Raw genomic sequence first — 19,302 nt, 5'->3', positions numbered from 1 at the left:
AGAACTGTTGCCTTGCAGCAAGAAGGTAATTGATTCGACTCCCGGTTGGAGGTCTTTCTGCATGGAGTTTGCATGTTCTCCCTGTGAATGCATGGATTCTCTCTGGGTACTCCAACTTCCGCCCACAGTCCAAAAACATGACTGTTAGGTTAATTGGTCTCTCTTAATTGCCCTTAGGTGTGAATAAGTGTGAGCATGTTGTTTGTCCTGTGTGTGTCTGTGTTGCTCTGCCATAGACTGGCGACCTGTCCAGGGTGTACCTCGCCTCCCGCCCATAGACTGCTGGAGATAGGCACCAGCTTCCCTGCCACCCACTATGGAAGAAGCGGTAAAGAAAATGCCTGGCAGTTGACCCGATATATTGAATATCTACATAAAGGTTGAATAAACTTTCATACTTAACTGAATGAGATCAATCAAGAATTTAGTCCACCCAGTTGAGTGCTTTAGCGCTTAGTGTCTTCTTTGTGATCAGATCTCCATGCATCATCAGATTCCTGCCTTATCATTTTCAACACTAATGATAATTAAAAGCCTGCAGGTTTGTTAGATAATTTTAATACTTTTTTTTTTTAGAACTAATACAATGCAAACCTTTTCTGATGCCTTATTAAACATTAGATGCTACATTAAACTACAGTGTCTTGTAATTTTGCCTGACTTTATATGTACTTAGGACTCTCTTGTTATGATGCACCTCAGTTTTGATGCCAGTTTTATTAACATGTGCAACAGCTGTAGTTTGCCAAAAGGCTTTAAATTTTAGCAAAAGAAAGTAATAAAACAAAGAATATAAACAATATCTCACTAAGAGAAATGCTTTTGTTAAACCAAGGCCCTGCTGTGTGTGTTTGTGTGGATGTTGAGAAGATGAACTAATGGGACACGTCTATTTCAAACATTTTAAGTAAAAAACTAAATCTGTAAATAGACAAGAAGCCAGTTTGCTCTGAACAGTTTTTTTATACTGAAGAGACTGCTGATCCAGAGCATCCACTCTTGACTATCAATGTGGAGTATTTTAAAAGTCAAGAGTTAATAAAAGCATGGATAATTTTTTTTTAAAGTCTTGGACAAGAAGAGAGTTGGGTAATGCTTGATTTCACAGCTGCATTAATCTGCTTAATCCATCCTTAAAGGGATGTCAAAAACACCTACATTTGTAAGAGTAGAGCTAATGGCAGATCGAGTCAGATACCATAAGTTATGCAATAGATAGGGGCACAGCAATGGTGGTTAGGGGGTTAACCATGCGAACCATATACAGCGGCCTTACTCCTTGACACCTCGAGTCCCAGACCTGGCGACATTTGCCGCATGTCTTCCCCTCTGTCTTCATTTCCTGTCTTTCTACTGTCAAAAAATAAAGGCCACTAGTGCTGCCAAACAAAAAAAATCTTAAAAGGTTATGCAATCGATAGATAGCCTTTTAACATAGATTAAAAAGGCTTTGTCTATAAATTGAATAGTAATGGACCTAAGAAGAATCCATGATGAACCTCAAAACGGATAGGGGCACCAAAAAGGAACAGTCTCTCAAAGTGAACAGAAAAACGCCTTTATGTGAATATGATTTCAATCAGGACAAAGCTGTACGATCAGGTCTAAAATCAGCAGAGAGCCCAGAAAAACACCAAGAAGGTCAGATTCAGTGCAGTGACATGATGGAATAAAGCTTGAAAATATTGTGCAAAAGTTAGGTATTATCATTTGAGCCGAATCCAATACCTTTTTTAAGTGAGAACCTAGCATTCTAACGTTTTGTATGAAAAACAATATTTTGTTTACAAAAAAGTAATGCATTAAAAGTCCTAAGAACCACCAAAGCAAGTTATGTTTATTTGTATAGCAACAAGCTAATCATATGCAAGGTAATTCAGTACTTTACAGGAAAATAAAAGAAAAGAGATAATTACACTACAACATGAAATATATGACAACAATAATAGTCAAATTAAACCATCATTTAAAAAGAAAGAGAGGATAAAACTTCAAATAGCACCGATAGCAACAGGACAAACAGAGATTGATTCTCCTGTTCTATGGCTTTGAATGGACTGAAACAAGTAGGCAGCCATGTATCTGCTATTCATCAAGGTAAAACAACCAAACTGTGACATAATAGGCTGTGTAATTATTGTCACACAGTAGGCTATATGTCTGCTGCTCTTGTCTTTGTAATTAAATGCTGCTTTTATTGTGACAATACTGAGCTGTGGCAGATTTTTAATTGTTAACCTAATATATAGGATAAATACATAACATAGAAAGAGCTGTGTAAAAAGCATGTGCTTTATCATTACAGAGTTTAAAATGATTGTTTTTATTTCGATGGGTGAATAGATTAGATCCTGATGCAAACTGGTGTTTCCAGGCATTTTATAGGGTGATCTTAAGTGAATATAGTAGGTTGTGGACTGGTTTCAAAGTAGTGTTTTTTAAAAATATGTCTAGGAGAAATGGTTCTAAATGTTAGCGTGTATAAAATGAGCTGCTGACTGATCACGGTTACATTTACAGCTACAAATTTCAACCATCATGTAATAGACCAACACAAATTCTGTTGGGTCAAAGTTGATGGAGAAAAAGATGCAGAGCTATCCTGGAAGAAAACCTGTTGGAGGCTCCAAATCACCTAAGAGTTGGAGCAGGGTTCACATTTCAGCAGGACAATGACTGTACATACAGCCAGAGCTGCAATGGTATGGTTTAGATTAGAAATCCATAATATCCTGAATTACAATAATCATTATTTCAGTGTCCTTACCAGCTTTATAACCGTATCATAACTATACACCAATATAGCTGTTCATGTATATATAACCTCAAAAAAAAGTGGACCAAGGACTAAGCCTTGAGATACACCTGTGTCAATTTTTCAAAATGATTATTTCTCACCACCATGATAATACATTTGTCCAAGATGTGATTTAAACAACTCTAAACTTATCTTACAAAAATTGACATTTAATATTTCTATTTTAAAGAATTAGGAAACCAAGTATCAAGTATCTCTGGGTTTTGTTCACGAGTGAGAGGAGAACGGAGCGGGAAATCGACAGACAGATTGGTGCGGCTCCGACAGTAATGGGGATGCTGTGCTGGTCCTTGTGGTGAAAAGAGAGCTGAAGCTCTACAGGTCAGTCTATGTTCCTACCCTCACCTATAGCCATGAACTTTGGGTCATGACCGAAAAGATCCCGGATACAGGCTGCTGAAATGAGCTTCCTCCTATGGTGGCCGGGCACTCCCTTAGAAATAGGGTGAGTAGCTCAACCATCCGGTAGGGGCTCGGAGTAGAGCCGCTGCTCCTCCACATCGAGGGGAGCCAGTTGAGGTGGCTCGGGCATCTATACCGGATGCCTTCCTCTGGAGGTGTTTCAGGCACGTCCGGCCCAGGACACGCTGGAGGGACTATGTCTCTCGCTGGCCTGGGAACGCCTTGGGTTCCCCCCGGCAGAGCTGGAGGAGGTGTCTCTACTGAGTCTGCTGCCCCCGTGACCCGGTCCCAGATGAAGCAGAAGACGACGAGTACGATTACGAGAATTAGGAAACCATGTATACTTCATTATTATATACACTACTATAACCTACTCTAGATCCCACTGAAATAGAAGAAACGAAGAAAGCTGAAACGTGAAATGATGCCTATGTTTATTTATTTGAGTATTATGGGTGAACTAAAAGGCTGAAGGGTTGAAGTCAGCTGAATGCAGGTGAAATGAAGCTACAGAGAGGAGCTGGCTCTCCGGGCGCGTGGAGAGGCTGGAGCTGTTGGGTTCTCCTGCCTTCCTGTGTGTGGGCGCGTGGCTCCGGGTTCAGAGCTGTCGGTCCGTCCTCCTCCTCCTCCTCCTGTTGTTTCTCCCTCCCCCTGCTCCTCCTGCCTCCACTGAGACGAGCAAAAAGCTGGGGAGGAGCGACAGAGCTCTTCAGTCAACAGACGCGGTGTATTCAGAAGCGGCGGCTGCACCGGCAGGAACCCGGCGGAGGAAAGTCATCTGACGGTAAGCTAACGGTCGATGTCACCCCCTCCCCCCCCCCCGCGATGAGGAAAGCCTCATCGCGGGGGGGTGACATCGACGCTGCCTGCTTTCTTTTTTACACTCTTTGGTTATTTGCTCTCGAGTTGTTGTAATTGGACCGCCGGTAGTCCTCCAGTATTTAGCTGAAAGTATCCGGTGAAAGCGGGTAAATCTGGATGTCTGACTCCAGCTACCAGGGATCAGCCGCAGCCGCCCTGCCTGTCTGTGCTCCGCTAGGTGATTTAAGTGCCGCACACTGAAAAACACAAGACTTACTCCCCGCAGCTTTGTATTCCTACCGAACCCAGAAGAAATAAAACTTGATCATATCAACGTGTCTTTCTGTTAGCGGGTTCAAACCAGACCCCCTCCCCCCGCAGCCGTGCATCCTTCACCAGCCGAAGCAGAGCGTTGAAGTCCCGGAGCAGGAGGTCCACTCCCTCCTGGTTCGGTGTAAAAATAGCCCGGTGTGTCAGCTCTGCTCAGCTCAGTTCTGGTCACACCCCTACATGAACAGAACCCGGAGAGAGATCGTTTCCCGAAAGTAGACCGCCGAACACTTGTCCGTCTGGTCAACAGGAAGCCGCAGAGGAGCCACCTGTTCGTGTTAGTCGACTCCCCGCATCCTTCGAGTAATTAAGCTTGGGTTACTGACTCAGGCCCAGGGGCCCAAACACTTAGCGGGCACATTTCAGAACCATCATATCTATCCGTAGATGTAACTAGAGATACTTTAAATAAAAAAAGACAAAACAAATCAAAGATATATAATTCCTACATTTAATTCTGAATTGATCAATGATTAATTTAACAGAAATACACTGAAATAGTTCAAGTCTACTAAAAAAACATTATGCATAAGGATGCAAAACGTGTGCAGGACGCACTGCTGAGGACTTAAACGCTGAAACTATCTTTTATGTTGCTGTTTCATGTTGTATGTCTGACCTTTGCAGCGGGGAAAACAACAGAGGATGGGCAATATGGACTTTAAATGTTATCACGATACTTTGTATTTATCGTGATAACATTCAAGAGACCATGAAGGAGTATTTATAACGACTTTGCAGGCTTTTTTTTATGCATCTATATGGCTTGGACTGCATGTCACTGCAGTCAAAGCCCCACAAACGCAAATACTTGTATTAAAACCATACCCGTTCCAAAATGGGCTTTCTCAGGACACCAGCCACTTAAAGAAGCGTGATTTTAAATCACTAAACTGCACACAGTAACTGGAACCAACAGTGGTGAAAATAGTAAAAGTAACAACCGCGACAATAATTTGATCACGAACAGGAATGTATCGTTGTCACCATCAATCAAAATTCTTATCACGATAAGAAATATTTTACAATAACAATCAAACCCCTCCCTCCCACACACACACACACACACACACACACACACACACACACACACACACTTTGGTGGCGCCATCATTGTGGCCATTCATCTGTCATTCAGAAGCTCCCAGCCGTCTGAAACCATTTCAAGCATCTTGGGCACAATCATCTGAGTCAGGTGTGACCATCTACGGCAACATCAACATCCCTGAAGATATGACTAGTGACATGCAGACCGTGACACTTGAAATATAATGGCAAACAAATATTGCAATCCAAACACACCTTTCTGGTAATAATGTTGCACACCCTGACAATGCAATGGATTTTCAAATCGATTTTTTAGAGCTCAGGTCTTTGGGAACTTCCCTTCTAGCAGCAACAGAAGCAGCAGCTCTTGCCACCCTGCTGAGTTGCGCTTACGTATCGGTGTTTTTGCCCTGTCTGGGGTTTGAGTTCAGCTGCAAAGCAATGCAGCTGTGAAAACCACAAGTCACCTTCGTGATAAGACTGATGCGGCTGGCCAGGTGCCGATGTCAGGACAGTATGACCCAAATCTCACATGTTCAACCTACTTTCTGCTAGATCTCGAGTCGTTTTAAAGTGGAGTGTGAGATAATGCGTTCCCTGCTGTGGGTTTGCTGAAACATGCAGCAAAAAGGAAATGAAAATGAAACTTGTTTAGAGAAAATTAAAAGGTGCAGACACACACACACCAGCAAAACTGAAATTGAAATTATGACACAAAATGTATTCTATTGTTCCCCAATTAGAGGCGTGGAGGCAAAGTCTTTAAACGTCAGAGTTAACCTCAAAATTCACAATTATTGTTTTGGGATCAACTTCTCGGGCATTTCCTAATGAGCTCCCTGGCTGAAGAGAAAAAATAAGAAGTAAAATCCTGATTTAGATTCAGAAAGACTCTTAGAGAGAAAATAAAAACAGCAGCTTCTTTGACCAGAGGCAGTGAGGATCTCTTGTTTTGTTCTTTTCATGAGATGGAGTGGGGCAGAGGATAAAGGAACCTGCAGATGGCAAATATAGATTTAAATTTCCACAAGCACAGAGTTCAGGGTGACAAATGTAAGCAGCCAAGCTGCAGTGTTAGAAGCGACATGATATTCTAGATCCTTTTGGGGGTCTTAATTATAGAAAGTATTGCAGCAGGTTTAAAGACTTAAAGTAGCTCTTGGATATGATCCCCGTCCTGCCTGCATGTCAGTGAAGATGAGGCGGGAAGCTTTTGGCCAGAGAAGAAACGTTTCCCGGTGGGCGAGTGGCTCCGAGGCTTCAGAGAGAGCAGCAGATGGATGATGATGTAGCGGGAACTGGTGCTCCCTGCCTCCTGCCGCCATCCGTCACACGCTAATGATCGTGTCACACCTTCTCCCCGGGCGGCCGGCCACTTCTGCAGCGCTCAGCTCAAAAACCAGCGGCTGCGCTCTAATCCTTTCTTTACTGCCATCGGCTGAAAAGCCTGGAAGCAGAAGAGTTGCTGCGAGCCTCTCTATCACCAATTCCTCACTTTTCTTCTTCCTCCATCTCCTCTATTCATTCCTCTTTCACCTTCAACACCCCTGTGAAACGCCTCCTCATCTCTCTTCATCCTTTTCCTCTATATTCATCCACTCCATACCCTTTCTCCTCTTGTCTTTCTTCTCATGCCGTCTGACATATCTCTTATTGGTGTAAATTCACAGGCATAATCCAACCCCAGCAGTCCTCCTCTTGCTTTACATCCAGATTCTCTTTGATCGTCATCATTAAAGGAGATGTGTTGATTTCCCTCCTCCTATGTGAGGTCTGGGGTCAGGGTTGGCCACAGGGCAGGTCTCATGGAGCTGATGTGTGTTTGGCTGACATACAGCTCAGCAAGAACTCGCCAACAGCACATTGGGGAGCCCGCCAACCTTATTATGTCCTTCTGGGCTGTTTATACAACTCAACCATTTCCTCTTCCACAGACTGCGGTAGACTACCACATTAAGCCAGATACAGATCTTTAATAGTGTTTTGTTAACTGTAAAAGCTTCAGTCGCTAGAGGGGTCCCAGTGGTTGTTGCTTTGATTAAGTTCCTCACCGTCTAGAGGCAAAAATTAATATGATGTGATTGATAGGACGAATACTGAAAAATCAGATTTTCCTGTTCATTAAACTAATCGATACCAAGAGCTCCCACAAAGTTTGGTCTATAAATCCATTAGCCAACAGCATGTACATTGATCCACCTATTTTGTTAGATATAAAATTAAATAAAGTTTAGAGACATATGCTTTGATGCAACAATGGAGACAATCCTGTAATTCCTTAATTTCCTGTTGGATTCAAAAGTGCCCAAGATAAACATACACCACTTCTGTTCTGTATTATGTGATAGTCCTTAGAAAAAGAGCAAAATTGGAATTGGCAGGTCACACCTCAAAGAAAACTAGAAATCAGTGTTGTCCAGAAAAAGCCTGATCGTTGCACCTCTATGTGGATCTTTATTATTACATTTCAGGCGCAACAAACACAGGGGTCATAGTGTTAATTGGTCTGATTACTGGTGTATTATAAAGATGCACCAGTCAGCTGGACAGAGATCAGAACCGATCACATTCCCATGGATGGCAGGCAAATACAAAGAAATCTAACTTTTTTATGATCATTAATTGCATCAAAAGTAAGAACTTCCACTCTTTTGGTAATTGATTTTAATAAAAATACTATCAAACTTAAGTGCGTATGCTTAAAACAGCAATCTCTGTCAAAGAACCTGCTGCAAATCATTTTTTACTATGTTTGTTATTGTCCTCACAAAAAAATCTGAATTTGCAGGTCAGATCTCAAAGAAATGAGCTGATTGATGTAGCTAGCCTGTAACTCATTTCTGGTTTTCTTTAAGGTCTGACTTGTCTATTTCAATTTTTCTCTAATTCCAATTCTTTGAAGGACCTAAATACATTAGGTAGAAAATATTTTCTGCAGGGCCCTCGATCAAGTAGGTGGTTTTGAATCAACAGAAAATGAAGCAATAGATCATCCCATTTATTCATCAAAGCAAATCTTTATTTGATGTTCTGTTAAGCTAATAAACATGCCTATATAGGCAAAAAGAATGGAAATTCTTGGCTTTAATATGTTTAATAAACAGGGAGATGTTTGACCTGCTGATCACTGATGTATGTATGTGTATATATATATATATATATATATATATATATATATATATATTAACACACATGTATTCAAATCTGTAAATTTTCAATATTATCAATGTCAATAATATTTTTCATTTATGCTGCAGTGTTTCACTGAGATGCCGGTGGGAAGTAAACTCTATTGCGCTGTTAAATAGTCATGTTGTGGGACTCGGCATCCCCTCAGCTCGTTATTTCCTCTCAGGTGTTGCGGGCTGAAGCGTCCCCTGGAGCAGCATGTTACAGCAGACTGCGCCCCGTTTTAGAAAAGATGCCGGAATGCCACTTCTCCCTCTTCCTTTGTGTGTGGTTTGTCTGGTCCCTCCAATCGTCTCACCACAGCGATCAGGGATTCGGCTCGGCATTCTGGGAATATCCGCGTTGCCAGATCAGATGATGATCTCCCTCTCCTCCACAGCTGCTGTTTCTAAGAAAAGCTCAAGGACATGCTTTAAACGCACAAGCGCACAAACTTACCATGCATGCATGAGCCAAACGCACGGCAGGTTGCACTTCTGAGCACGAGCCTCATACGTGTGTATTGAAGACTCAGAGGGCATGCTTGCAGTAAAATAATTACTACTGTAAGGCAGCAATTAGCCGTCAAGCCAGGAGAGCGTTCGGGAAGTGCCGACAGAGGTTCACACACAAATGAGCACAAGATTGGAGCCAAGCTTTTATGCTCCGGCAACCGTTTGAAACAAGCATGTGGCGGTGTTCCTGTCATACAACACCCACTGACAGTTTTTCCCTCTCTCTCGTGTTTTCTGATTTCTTCAGGCTGTTTTCCATTGACCACTGAAGGGGGCCTGCAGAGAGGAACCGAGCAGAGGCGGATGCGATAATTGCATTTCTTGCTGCCCTGTGGGAACATGGGATATATGACCCCATCATTCACTCGTAAGGCTCTCCAGTAAACAGTTCCATACAGGTAGGAACAGGGCAAATATCTAGCCAAAGACATCTTTAAACATAAATAAAATGTGCAAATAAATCATTATTTGGCTAAACAGGGAAAGCTGTGTTTTCTGTGTTTTACAGAAGGATGACGGAGGCAGCTGTAGCGAGTGCAGATGTCCTTGCAAAACCCTGTGACACAGAAAGCTGCCCCTCCCCATCACTATGTCTACCCTCCTGCAGTGAGAAGAGGGGCGAGGAGTGTCACGCTGACATGAAGATTCAGCAGCAGGTAAGTGACATTTAACATACACATACTGATAAGATTCATTTTTCTCCCTAAAACCACTCATATTTAAGGTTCTGTTAATTAATTGTTCCCTCGCCCGCAGGAACTCTGTAACCAGGTGATACCAAAGAAAATGTTCAAGGTAAGCTAAAGTTGCGCCTCCTCTCATTATTCATTTTTACTGGGATATCGATTGCAGTTGGCCCTATGAATTTGTAATAATGCTTGTGTGTGTATTTCAGCCCAAAGGAAAGTTAGTGCGCAGCATGGCGTTTAGCGAGGAGTCCTCCCCGTTTGAAGAAACAAAGGTGAGAAATGAACACATAATCTTCCACCCCCTCTGTAGCCTGATCACTGCGCTAAAATTACTCTTTATTTTCTTCCGTTTCAGGCATCTCCGGGCCCAAACATCCCATTTAGCTGCCATGACAACGAGAAAACTTCCAGTAGGGAGAGCAGCCCCAATCCAAAGAAACCATCACTGTCTAAAGGTGCGTGTCTGTAAGAGACAGATGCCTCACAAAAAGACAGGTTAAAGCTAATAACATTTGAAATGCAATAAAGTTTGTTTTTTCTGCATCTATTTAGATGCGGTTCTCCCGGGGCATTAAATACTGCAGCACAGGGTTCGTCTCTTTTTCATCTCTGCTTTATGCGTCTCTCTTTTAGAGTCCAGCGTGGAGTACACTGATTCAACCGGCATAGATCTGGACCAGTTTATTGAGGACACCGTTAACAGCAACCCCAGAGACCGTCTGACGCTGCTTAAACTGGAGCAGGACATGACTGATTTCATCTACAGCAATAGGTGAGTCCATGTGAAGCTGCGTGTTCCTGTATCACTGTTTAATGCACAGGTAGAGAAGTTGTACCATAAATCATCCGTCATTAGGACGGACGGACGGACGGATAGACAGACAGACTGACTGAAAGACAGATCGTTCTACATCTCCCCTTTTTCTCTCAGTACCTTTAAGAAGTTCCCTCAAATGTCGTCCTACCACCGCATGCTGGTCCATCGGGTGGCGGCCTACTTCGGCATGGAGCACAATGTGGACCAGACAGGCAAGTCTGTCATCATCAACAGGACCAGCAACACGCGCATGTAAGCCCAATAATCCTTCGGTGTGTTTCCCTGTGGCTGCGTACCCATCGGTGTGAACTAATATATTTGAATATTTTTCCGCATTAGACCGCAGCAGCGTTTCTCAGACATGGTTCACAAGGACAAGACTGAAGATAAAAAAATATTATTAAAGAGGGACAGTTCGGACGACCAGGTCTGCCCGTGTTCTTGAAAATGATTGTTATAGCTAACATTGATCAAAGCCTATCCTTGACTTCCTATCCTTGAGAATTATATTCTCCTTTTTTCTCCTCTCCCAAACAGGGCCGCCACCACCCTTTACGTGACAGGCAAAGTAAGTCGATGGAGGAAAGAGAAGAGGAGTACCAAAGGGCACGAGAACGAATCTTCAACAAAGAGGTGAGAGAAAGAGACCGGGACGGACAAAACAGGAGGACACGACAAAAAAAGACGAGAGGGATTCTTGCTAATTTCTCCTATGCGCCTCTTTTTTTATCCTTACAGCCACTTTGCACTCAGGAGATCACCCATGCAGAAAGCAGGTAACCTTGCCTGAGGTGTATATTTTCCACGTAACTTTCAGCACATTATATTTAGATGAGGACATTAATATATGTCTGTTTGCGTGCAGGGACGTGGAGGAGTACAATCCATATGTCGAGACCCATAGGAAAAGACAAATCTTCAGGTAAAGCTCTGTCTGCAAACACGCAGCCATTTATCATCTTAATCTCTAGCGCAGGGCTTTTCAGAATCTGCAGTGGATAAAGAAGCAGGAGCTGGATCTTATTTTATTCCTTAGTGTGTCTCTGTTGAACTTTCCTGAAAGCAAATAAAGCCGTGAATAAAAACCTTTGTGAATTAGTGGATAAGAGTCTGATCCCTTTATTACGTGCTGCATATAAGCAGTAATAAGCAGAGATTCACAGAGAAATTGACCAGTGGCAATCGTTTTCCAATCAGAACCATATGTAGGTCCTACCAGGTCAGGCGGACAACAACACTCTTCACAGTAGAACTTCTTACTATATGAATAAGACCCAGTTTGGAGCTGGTATTGACATTGGTTCCGGCTGATCAGGACATAAGTAGAAAAGAATAACAATCACAATTCACACCTGGCATTGAAGTTCGACCTGAGTGATCAGATCACAGTTACCCTCTTGACATGTCCAAAATTATTCATACCCCTGGCAGATTTAGGTTTAAAGTAGTCATTTAAAAGTCATTTAAAAGTTTTCAAGTTTTCTCTGACTGGAAGTAGTATTAAAGTTTTTGGAGCGGCCCAGAAAAAGTCTCGACTTGAAGTCTGTGGAGGCAACTAAAGATTAGGGTGATGGCAAAGAGGCCTTCCAACCTCAAAGACTTTTCCAAATACCATTGGAAACATGCAAAAAGATGTTCAACAATTATAAAAAAGGTTTGATTGCTGTAGCGTCAATAACGATTTTTTTATTTTTTATTGGAAAGGCTATAAATAATGTCAGGCAGCCATTTTTATTTTGAAATGTAAATAGACAGTGATAATTGTTTTCCAATATTTATACTCCTTTTGCTTTGTCTTTTTCTCGGTTGAAAGATGCCTGTGCCATTTCCTACCAGAAACAATTTTATTGGTTGACTAAAAATAATTTTGAACCTAAATCTGCCAGGGGTATAAATAATTTTGGGCTTAACTGTTGCAAGGTCGCAGAGTGGGCTCTCAGCTGAGCAATCAGCAGGACATCAATAGAGTTCCTGTTCTGAGTCGCATTTTGGAGAAGTTTTTTCGGATACAAACTCAACTATGTAGCATAACAGACAAGGACAGAAAATACATAATGTGAGACTTTACTAAAACAAGGCTGCAGTGGCAGCTGAAGGCTCACTTGCATACCTTTTTTATTGTACACACATACTGCACTGTGAAAAGGGTCTATTCATACAACATTAGGAAATTGTGTGCTTTCCGTAAGTCATTTTATAATGCAGTGACTGCAGCAGGTTCATTCAGCTCCAAATTTGATAAGAAATAAACTCCGTATCAGAGACACAGTCACTTACCTGTCTCTAACTTGTTAAAGGAGCTTTTGTTTTACAGTTAAGGTTGGAAAATTACAAGTGAAACTTTTAAATGGAAAAAATTCCTATTTTTAGAGCCTTCACTGACCATTTTAAACCAAGTGTGTGAGAAGAAATATGTCAGTGGGTCATCGGACCGGCCCGCCGGTGGGCCCGCTAGACCACACCCCTTTTTGGCGGTCTATAAAACTAGGTAAAACTATACCAATTTTTTTTTTTCTTAAATATATTGCAAAAGCAGGCTTTAATCTTCCCAAAACAATTCCCCAAATGAGTTTTGCACAAATACCTTTTAGTTTTACAGCAACCTAAACACAGGCAATTATGTTTTAAGGTCCCTCAAACATTGCTGATTCTGTAAAGAAAACGGTACAAAAACCACCTTTCTCTTTGTAACACCTCCACATGTTTCATATCATAACAAACTAGAGACACTCATCTTTCTAACAAGGCATAACTTGTCTTTCTAGCACCTTCTCTGGTGATGTAATTTGCTTGCACATTACAGTCTGCTGGTTGCTGTCCGCCGTCTGCTAGCTTGCGCGGTACTCCGTTAGCTTCCAGTTATGTTTGCAACTGTATATTTTGATGATACACAGGTCTAATGTCATAACCAAAGGCTATGTCATATGCAGAAGGACTCCTACAATGAAAATCAGCACTTTTATTTGACCTGATTCCCTTTTATGAGATGAAAAACACTTGGGAAAGTTTTGGCACCCATTGCCTAACTGCCATTTCCACCTGGCACAATGCTCTCTAAAACATTTGTGGAACATATATGCTTCAACTTATTCAGTCCAAATTTGCTGCAGTTATAGTGAAGATGTGGATGAATGCAACCTGGTGGTTCTCCTAGGAACTCCAAAGGATTTCCATAGTGTTTTGCAATGTTCAATTAGAAAAAACTTTTGGCGAGGCTCAAAAATGTTTATTTTTTCTTTGTTTAATCACAAATATATCAGACAGTAACAGTCACAATAGTGGTTCCATTGTAAAAATATTGTTATGTCTTACCTTTACACAGGTACCAAACATTTGCATGTAGGTCTTATAACTGTGGAGCTATACTTGATTTATTTAAGGTATATAATTTCACACAGAAATTGCTCTAAAACCCCTTAGGGCTTAACAAGTTAAATGTGTCCCAGAATAAATCGTTCCCAAATTACCAAAACTAATGCAGATATAAGTGTAACAGTTGAAGATGAATTTTTTTCAGACACCTCTGAAGGTGGTCTGAAAAGTGCTTCAGTGCATATGTTCATATCATGTTCCCTTTCGGAACACACAAACGGGGCAAAGGTTAGCTATTTTCAGTACCACTGAGGTGTTTAAACATGAAGACGAGATTTATAAAGATTTAATTAATAAACAACTATCTAAATTTACATTGTTTTCTATTATTTTTCTACATGTGCAGATTTGTCTGAGCTGAACCAGAGAGAGAGAGCCAGATTTTAAGCAGATAACAAGAAGGCTGAATAGAAAGCAGAAAAGTTGCTCGGTTTTTTTACTCTATTGGACATGAACATTTTTGCAGCCTTTTGTAAATCTCAGAGTTAGAGTAAGGTTCTAAATTAAACCCTATAAAAAAAATTTCTTTTAAAATCTTAACATTTATTTTACAGCAACTGTTCTCTCACACTGTGATATCGCCCCTGCTCTTAATATGAATACTTGTTCCAAATATTAATACTTCATTTACTAAAGTCAAATCCAAGTCAGGATCTGCATCGGCAGATACATGCATCCTGATTGGTGCATCCCTTTTAAAAAGACTGTGGCATGACTGTGGATGTTCCTCACAGGAGAAGTCGCGCCAACTCAAGCTCCAGCTGGACAGGCAGTAGCAAGCAGAGCAGTACTGACACCGACTATTGCTATGGCAACGATCCCCCACCTTGGAGCAGCACAGACTCTGATTCTTCCTTTCAGTGGACGAGTCCAGCGGTGAAACCCCACCAACCTTCCAGCCAATGCTGGGATACACAAAATCGAGGTACGTCTCTTTTTCAAGCTCCAGAAAATAACATTTAAAAACTTTCAGCACTTATCGCATCGATGTGTAAATTCAGTCATCCGAGGTGAGGGGCTTCACTCCTCAACACCTTTGCACACAGAAACAGAGGCGCAGGCTTCATCGCCATGCCATTTTGTGTGTGTTAGTGGGGGGAATCGCTGTTTATAAATTATCAGTTTTTATTCAGCAGCATCTAATTAACAAAAAAGCAGTAGTTCTTCTGGTGTGAAAATTAAACTCCAATCTACAAATCTTCACACCAGAGTTGTAAATTTTCACACAACACCTCCAGGCTTCCTCACATATTCAGGAGACGAAAACACATCAGTACAGCGCAAGAGGTTGTTTTTAGTACACCTTTTTTTTTTTTTTTTTCATTTTGAAATGTCTGCTTTTCCTCCCTACTCTTACATTCTGCTACATGTCATGTCTCTCTTTGTCTCTGTCAGGCTCCATCTCACTTTATAGAGTGCAACCCTCTTGTGCACACCCTTCTCCTCCGCCTCCCATCATCGAGGAGCCGGTTCACAACTATGTCCCGGAGAACGGAATACCACCGGGGAGCATATTAGTGAACCCTCTTACTGGTAAATAACACACAAAATGGCACCATGCTTTCAACAGAATGTTCATGTTCATCATACTCAACCTTTAACCTCATAGGACAGCCTTTCCTGAACCCTGATGGAACCCCTGCTGTGTACAACCCTCCGGATGGTCAGCAACCAATCAGAAGCCAGACTCTGCCACCTCAGCAGCAGGTAACATACTGGGATTTACACAGAGTTCCTGCACACCTTTCCAGACTCAACCTTTCAAAGTTCTAAGCCTTACCTTCAGTTTTTAAAATATAAAGTCCTAAAGCTGACCATTATTGACCATTTCTGAAGCCAGTTGGCTTTATAAATGGAACCTTGAAAAAACAGAAACAGAAAGGCAGAGGGAGGAAGGGTGATTGGGTCGAAGAAATGAAGGATGCAAGGGAGGAAGGTCATAAGGACAGAAGGAAGGGAGATAGGGCACAAAGAAGAAAGGAAACATGAAAGGAAAGCAAAGGAAGACACATAGAAAGTAAAGAGAAGGGAGAAAGCAGTGACACAAGGAAGATGATTAAGTAGGACAGCTTTTAGACATTGTGATAGCAAATAAGGTCTGGAAATGTTTTCTAACTATATTTCTTCTATTTCAGATCTCGAAAATACTGAAATCATACATGCCAGATATGGTCACAGTGACACACTCACGTTTATCTGTGTCTCCATCTGTCTCTCAGGTGGTTCAGTACTCGTCTGTCTCTTACACATCTCCGCAGATGTTACCCGTCACTCCCTCACAGCCATACCCAACAGTATGTATCACTGAATGACCCCCTGTATGTTTGTTTGTTTGTGTGTGTGTGTATTGACCTCATTTTTTCTTGACTTGACAGGTTGAAGACCTCTCCTCACAGTTTGCTCAGGTGACGGTGAGCTGCCCGTCAACAGGAGACGGCGCACCCATCCACCCTCCCAGTCAGGGTTACATCTATGCAGCTCCTGCCCCTCTTAATCTCCCCAGCTACTGCCAGCCCTCACCACAGGTAAAGACACACAGGCACTTCACACTTTTTATGCCTTTTCTGTTTTTAGACGTGGAAATGTATATATAACAGCAATATCATCCAATAGGTGCCTGTGTATGTTTACGGCCAGTACCCTACCTCAGCCCAACCTGGATTCAGGCCAGTTTCACCCTCCCAACATGTCTGCAGCTCAGCAGCACAACCAGCAGGTACTCTCTTTTTCTTTTGTGTGTGTTTGATATAATTTTTGTGGAAACCCCAACTGTGGCAGTAGAGGAGGGGGCCGTTACACTGTCAGAGATGTAGTCTGAGGGTCTCACAGTGAACCGGTCTCTTTTCCTGCTGTTTCTTATCATCAGAGAGGGGATACGATTCAATCTCCTCATCAGTGGTGGTTAAATATGTTCACAACACATTTATTTTAATAGTTAAATGTTATTTTTGAAGAAAATGTAAACCAGTAAATTTTATGTTGCAATAATAAAGTAATGGCAAACAGATGAGGGCCATTGTTTTCTGAAACCATTCCCTTACAATTAGGCGTGGACTAGTTACTAGGCTCAAGGTCCTAAATAATTAGGTTTAAAATCCAGAAAAACATTTTATCATACAGTTTTTACAGATTCTTGTCTTTTTAATAAAATTGCCCATCCTGCACTTCTTGTTGCACGCTGCTGGTCAGCTGGCTTAAATAAGGTCACTGCACTTTTCATTCGCTTATAAGTGAGCCACGTTTGGAAATATTTCTGGTCCCCCGAAAAAACACCGACAGTCATAATGTTGAAAACAAAGCAACACTATTAATCACTCTTTTTAAGGTAATGCTGTTTTAAATCTACAGTTGGCGAGATAAATGCAGGATGTGTGTTAAGCAGCCGAGTGCAGGCTAGCCACTCAGGCTAATGGCCTGAGTCATAAACCATCTCATATCAGCTTTTTAGACGAAATAAAGTAAAATATTTTCTACAGTACCTTTCAAGACAAAAATTACAAGAAAGACAAAGGTGAACTACATCATGTTTTGGTAAAATTATTAAATAGGATAAAATACAATCAAGTAAATTCAAATATATAACACTGCCCAAACAGCATTCTAAACAGATAAGACGTGACTTTATAAAGAGCAGTGCAACGTAAAGATAATATTCTGCTTAGTAGGCAATTGAAAATAACTACTAAATACTATAGATTACAATTAACACAACTAATTATCAGTTTGCATTATTTCAGCACGAGTAGGAATAATTGCTGTATTTCTGATTTAAATAAAAGCATCAGGCCATAGTAAACATTTTACTTCAACAGTTGTCTGTAAATACCATTAGGGACTCCAGGTTATAATACCTTGAGAATATGACAATTGCTCATATCAACTCACAATATAATGTGCAAGACTTCTCAAATAACATAGTTGTCTTGTAATGAAATCAGCTGCTTATAATCCCAGTTGTACATCTGTGTGCAGCAGGTTACCCCCCTTCTGTGAGGGTGCAGCAGTCTTCCCACACCCAGCCTCAACCTGTGATGGGGACCTACACACCGGTTGCCTCTCATCAGTGTAGCATGGTTCAGGTAACCCCAGAACATCTTATTGTACAGGAGCTCACTTACCCAGCTGCATTCAGGAGTTTAAGAAATGCTTGTTATTGCAAAATTCTCTGCCCTAACTTTGCCTCTTTTTTTTTTTTTTTGCTCCGTACAGGCAGGTGCTTCCGTGCCCTTTCCCCAAAGTAAAGTTGGGACTGGGGGAGTTGGAGATGCAGGGTACTGCTGCATGGTTCCCCCACCTCCTCACCACAGTAGCTGCACCAACCTCAGAGCACAGACCTGGAACATGCAGTATTGATGGTGTGACGATACCGTGGTTCCTGTTTTAAGTCACAGCGCGCACATTTTTTAAATGGAAACGCACTCCCTTTCCTTCACCCTCCCTTCTCCTGGTGGTGTGGGTATGCAGTTCCCACACTCACGCAACATAGCCTTGCTCACGGAGATAAATGTTCCACCATACCAAAGCTTGGTACAATATATAAGAGCTGCTGTACTGAATGCATAATTTATATACACAAATGGAGTTTTATATTGTTATTAAATTATATATATATTGTGTTTTAAGGAAATGCACTGTGTGAATAGAATAAAGTGCCATGGTTTGACTGATGAGGTCACATTCCTGTATCACCCAGCCTCTTTGTTTCCTCTTAACCAGACTGTGACATCATTGACAGTAGAGGGAGCTATGATGAGAAGAAATCATGCTGGAAGATGCACTACACTGTAGAAGAGCCTTTTCTATGGTAAACCAACAAGCAGCAATCAATCTGAAGATTAAAGAAACAGTTTGCGGGAAATACATTTATCATGGTCTGACAAGCTTAATGCTTGTGTAATCCTTGGTACTCAGTCAAAGGAATAATGGCCTCATTATGAGACGACTGACAAGAACTATTGATGCTTTTACACTTAAAGAAGGTGATGGCAGAGAAGCAAGAAATTAAAGAGTGTCTCCATTTACTAGTCTCCTGTAGGACATTAGCACCCCCTGGTGTTCAATAGTGTGCATTACTTTTGTTAAGCTTACTCAACTTCCAAACCCTAGGCTGGCACGGGCTGGTATGTGTTCTGCCAGCTGACCGAGTGTGTGCAGCAACAAGTGGGGGAAGGGGATGCTACATTGCTCTATCCTCAATGCAGAAAACTCTGGTTATTGTCACATTTAAGCTAGAGCTGCACAATATAACTGCAACTTTCATCAGAATATCATAATGTAAACACAATCGCAAAAGACTGCTTGGATGCAATATTTGATCTTATAGTTCCAGTGTCAGGCAATAAT

General features: G+C 41.6%; 1 protein-coding gene across 3 annotated transcripts; it reads left to right on the top strand.

The window, feature by feature from the left end:
- The first annotated feature begins 3,690 nt into the window (after positions 1-3,690).
- On the top strand, positions 3,691-18,636 carry arpp21 (cAMP-regulated phosphoprotein, 21). Of its 3 annotated transcripts, none has more exons than XM_047384862.1 (20): positions 3,695-4,004; positions 9,329-9,479; positions 9,590-9,737; positions 9,838-9,876; positions 9,977-10,042; positions 10,126-10,225; positions 10,404-10,542; positions 10,702-10,839; positions 10,927-11,014; positions 11,125-11,220; positions 11,326-11,363; positions 11,453-11,509; positions 14,694-14,884; positions 15,355-15,492; positions 15,569-15,666; positions 16,179-16,253; positions 16,335-16,484; positions 16,573-16,675; positions 17,935-18,038; positions 18,169-18,636. In XM_047384862.1, exons 3-20 carry the CDS (start codon positions 9,594-9,596, stop codon positions 18,310-18,312), a joined length of 1,908 nt encoding a protein of 635 aa, XP_047240818.1. In that variant the 5' UTR covers positions 3,695-4,004; positions 9,329-9,479; positions 9,590-9,593; the 3' UTR covers positions 18,313-18,636. The 3 variants fall into 3 exon arrangements, with proteins under 3 accessions (XP_047240819.1, XP_047240818.1, XP_047240817.1); XM_047384861.1 differs by having other exon boundaries at positions 3,698-4,004; positions 17,932-18,038; XM_047384863.1 differs by lacking the exon at positions 16,179-16,253 and having other exon boundaries at positions 3,691-4,004; positions 17,932-18,038.
- The last annotated feature ends 666 nt before the right edge of the window (positions 18,637-19,302 follow it).

Source organism: Girardinichthys multiradiatus, chromosome 13 (genome assembly GCF_021462225.1).
Source record: "Girardinichthys multiradiatus isolate DD_20200921_A chromosome 13, DD_fGirMul_XY1, whole genome shotgun sequence".
NCBI lineage: Eukaryota > Metazoa > Chordata > Actinopteri > Cyprinodontiformes > Goodeidae > Girardinichthys > Girardinichthys multiradiatus.
Note: the sequence above shows the minus strand (reverse complement) of the source record. Positions and strands in the feature narration are given on the sequence as shown.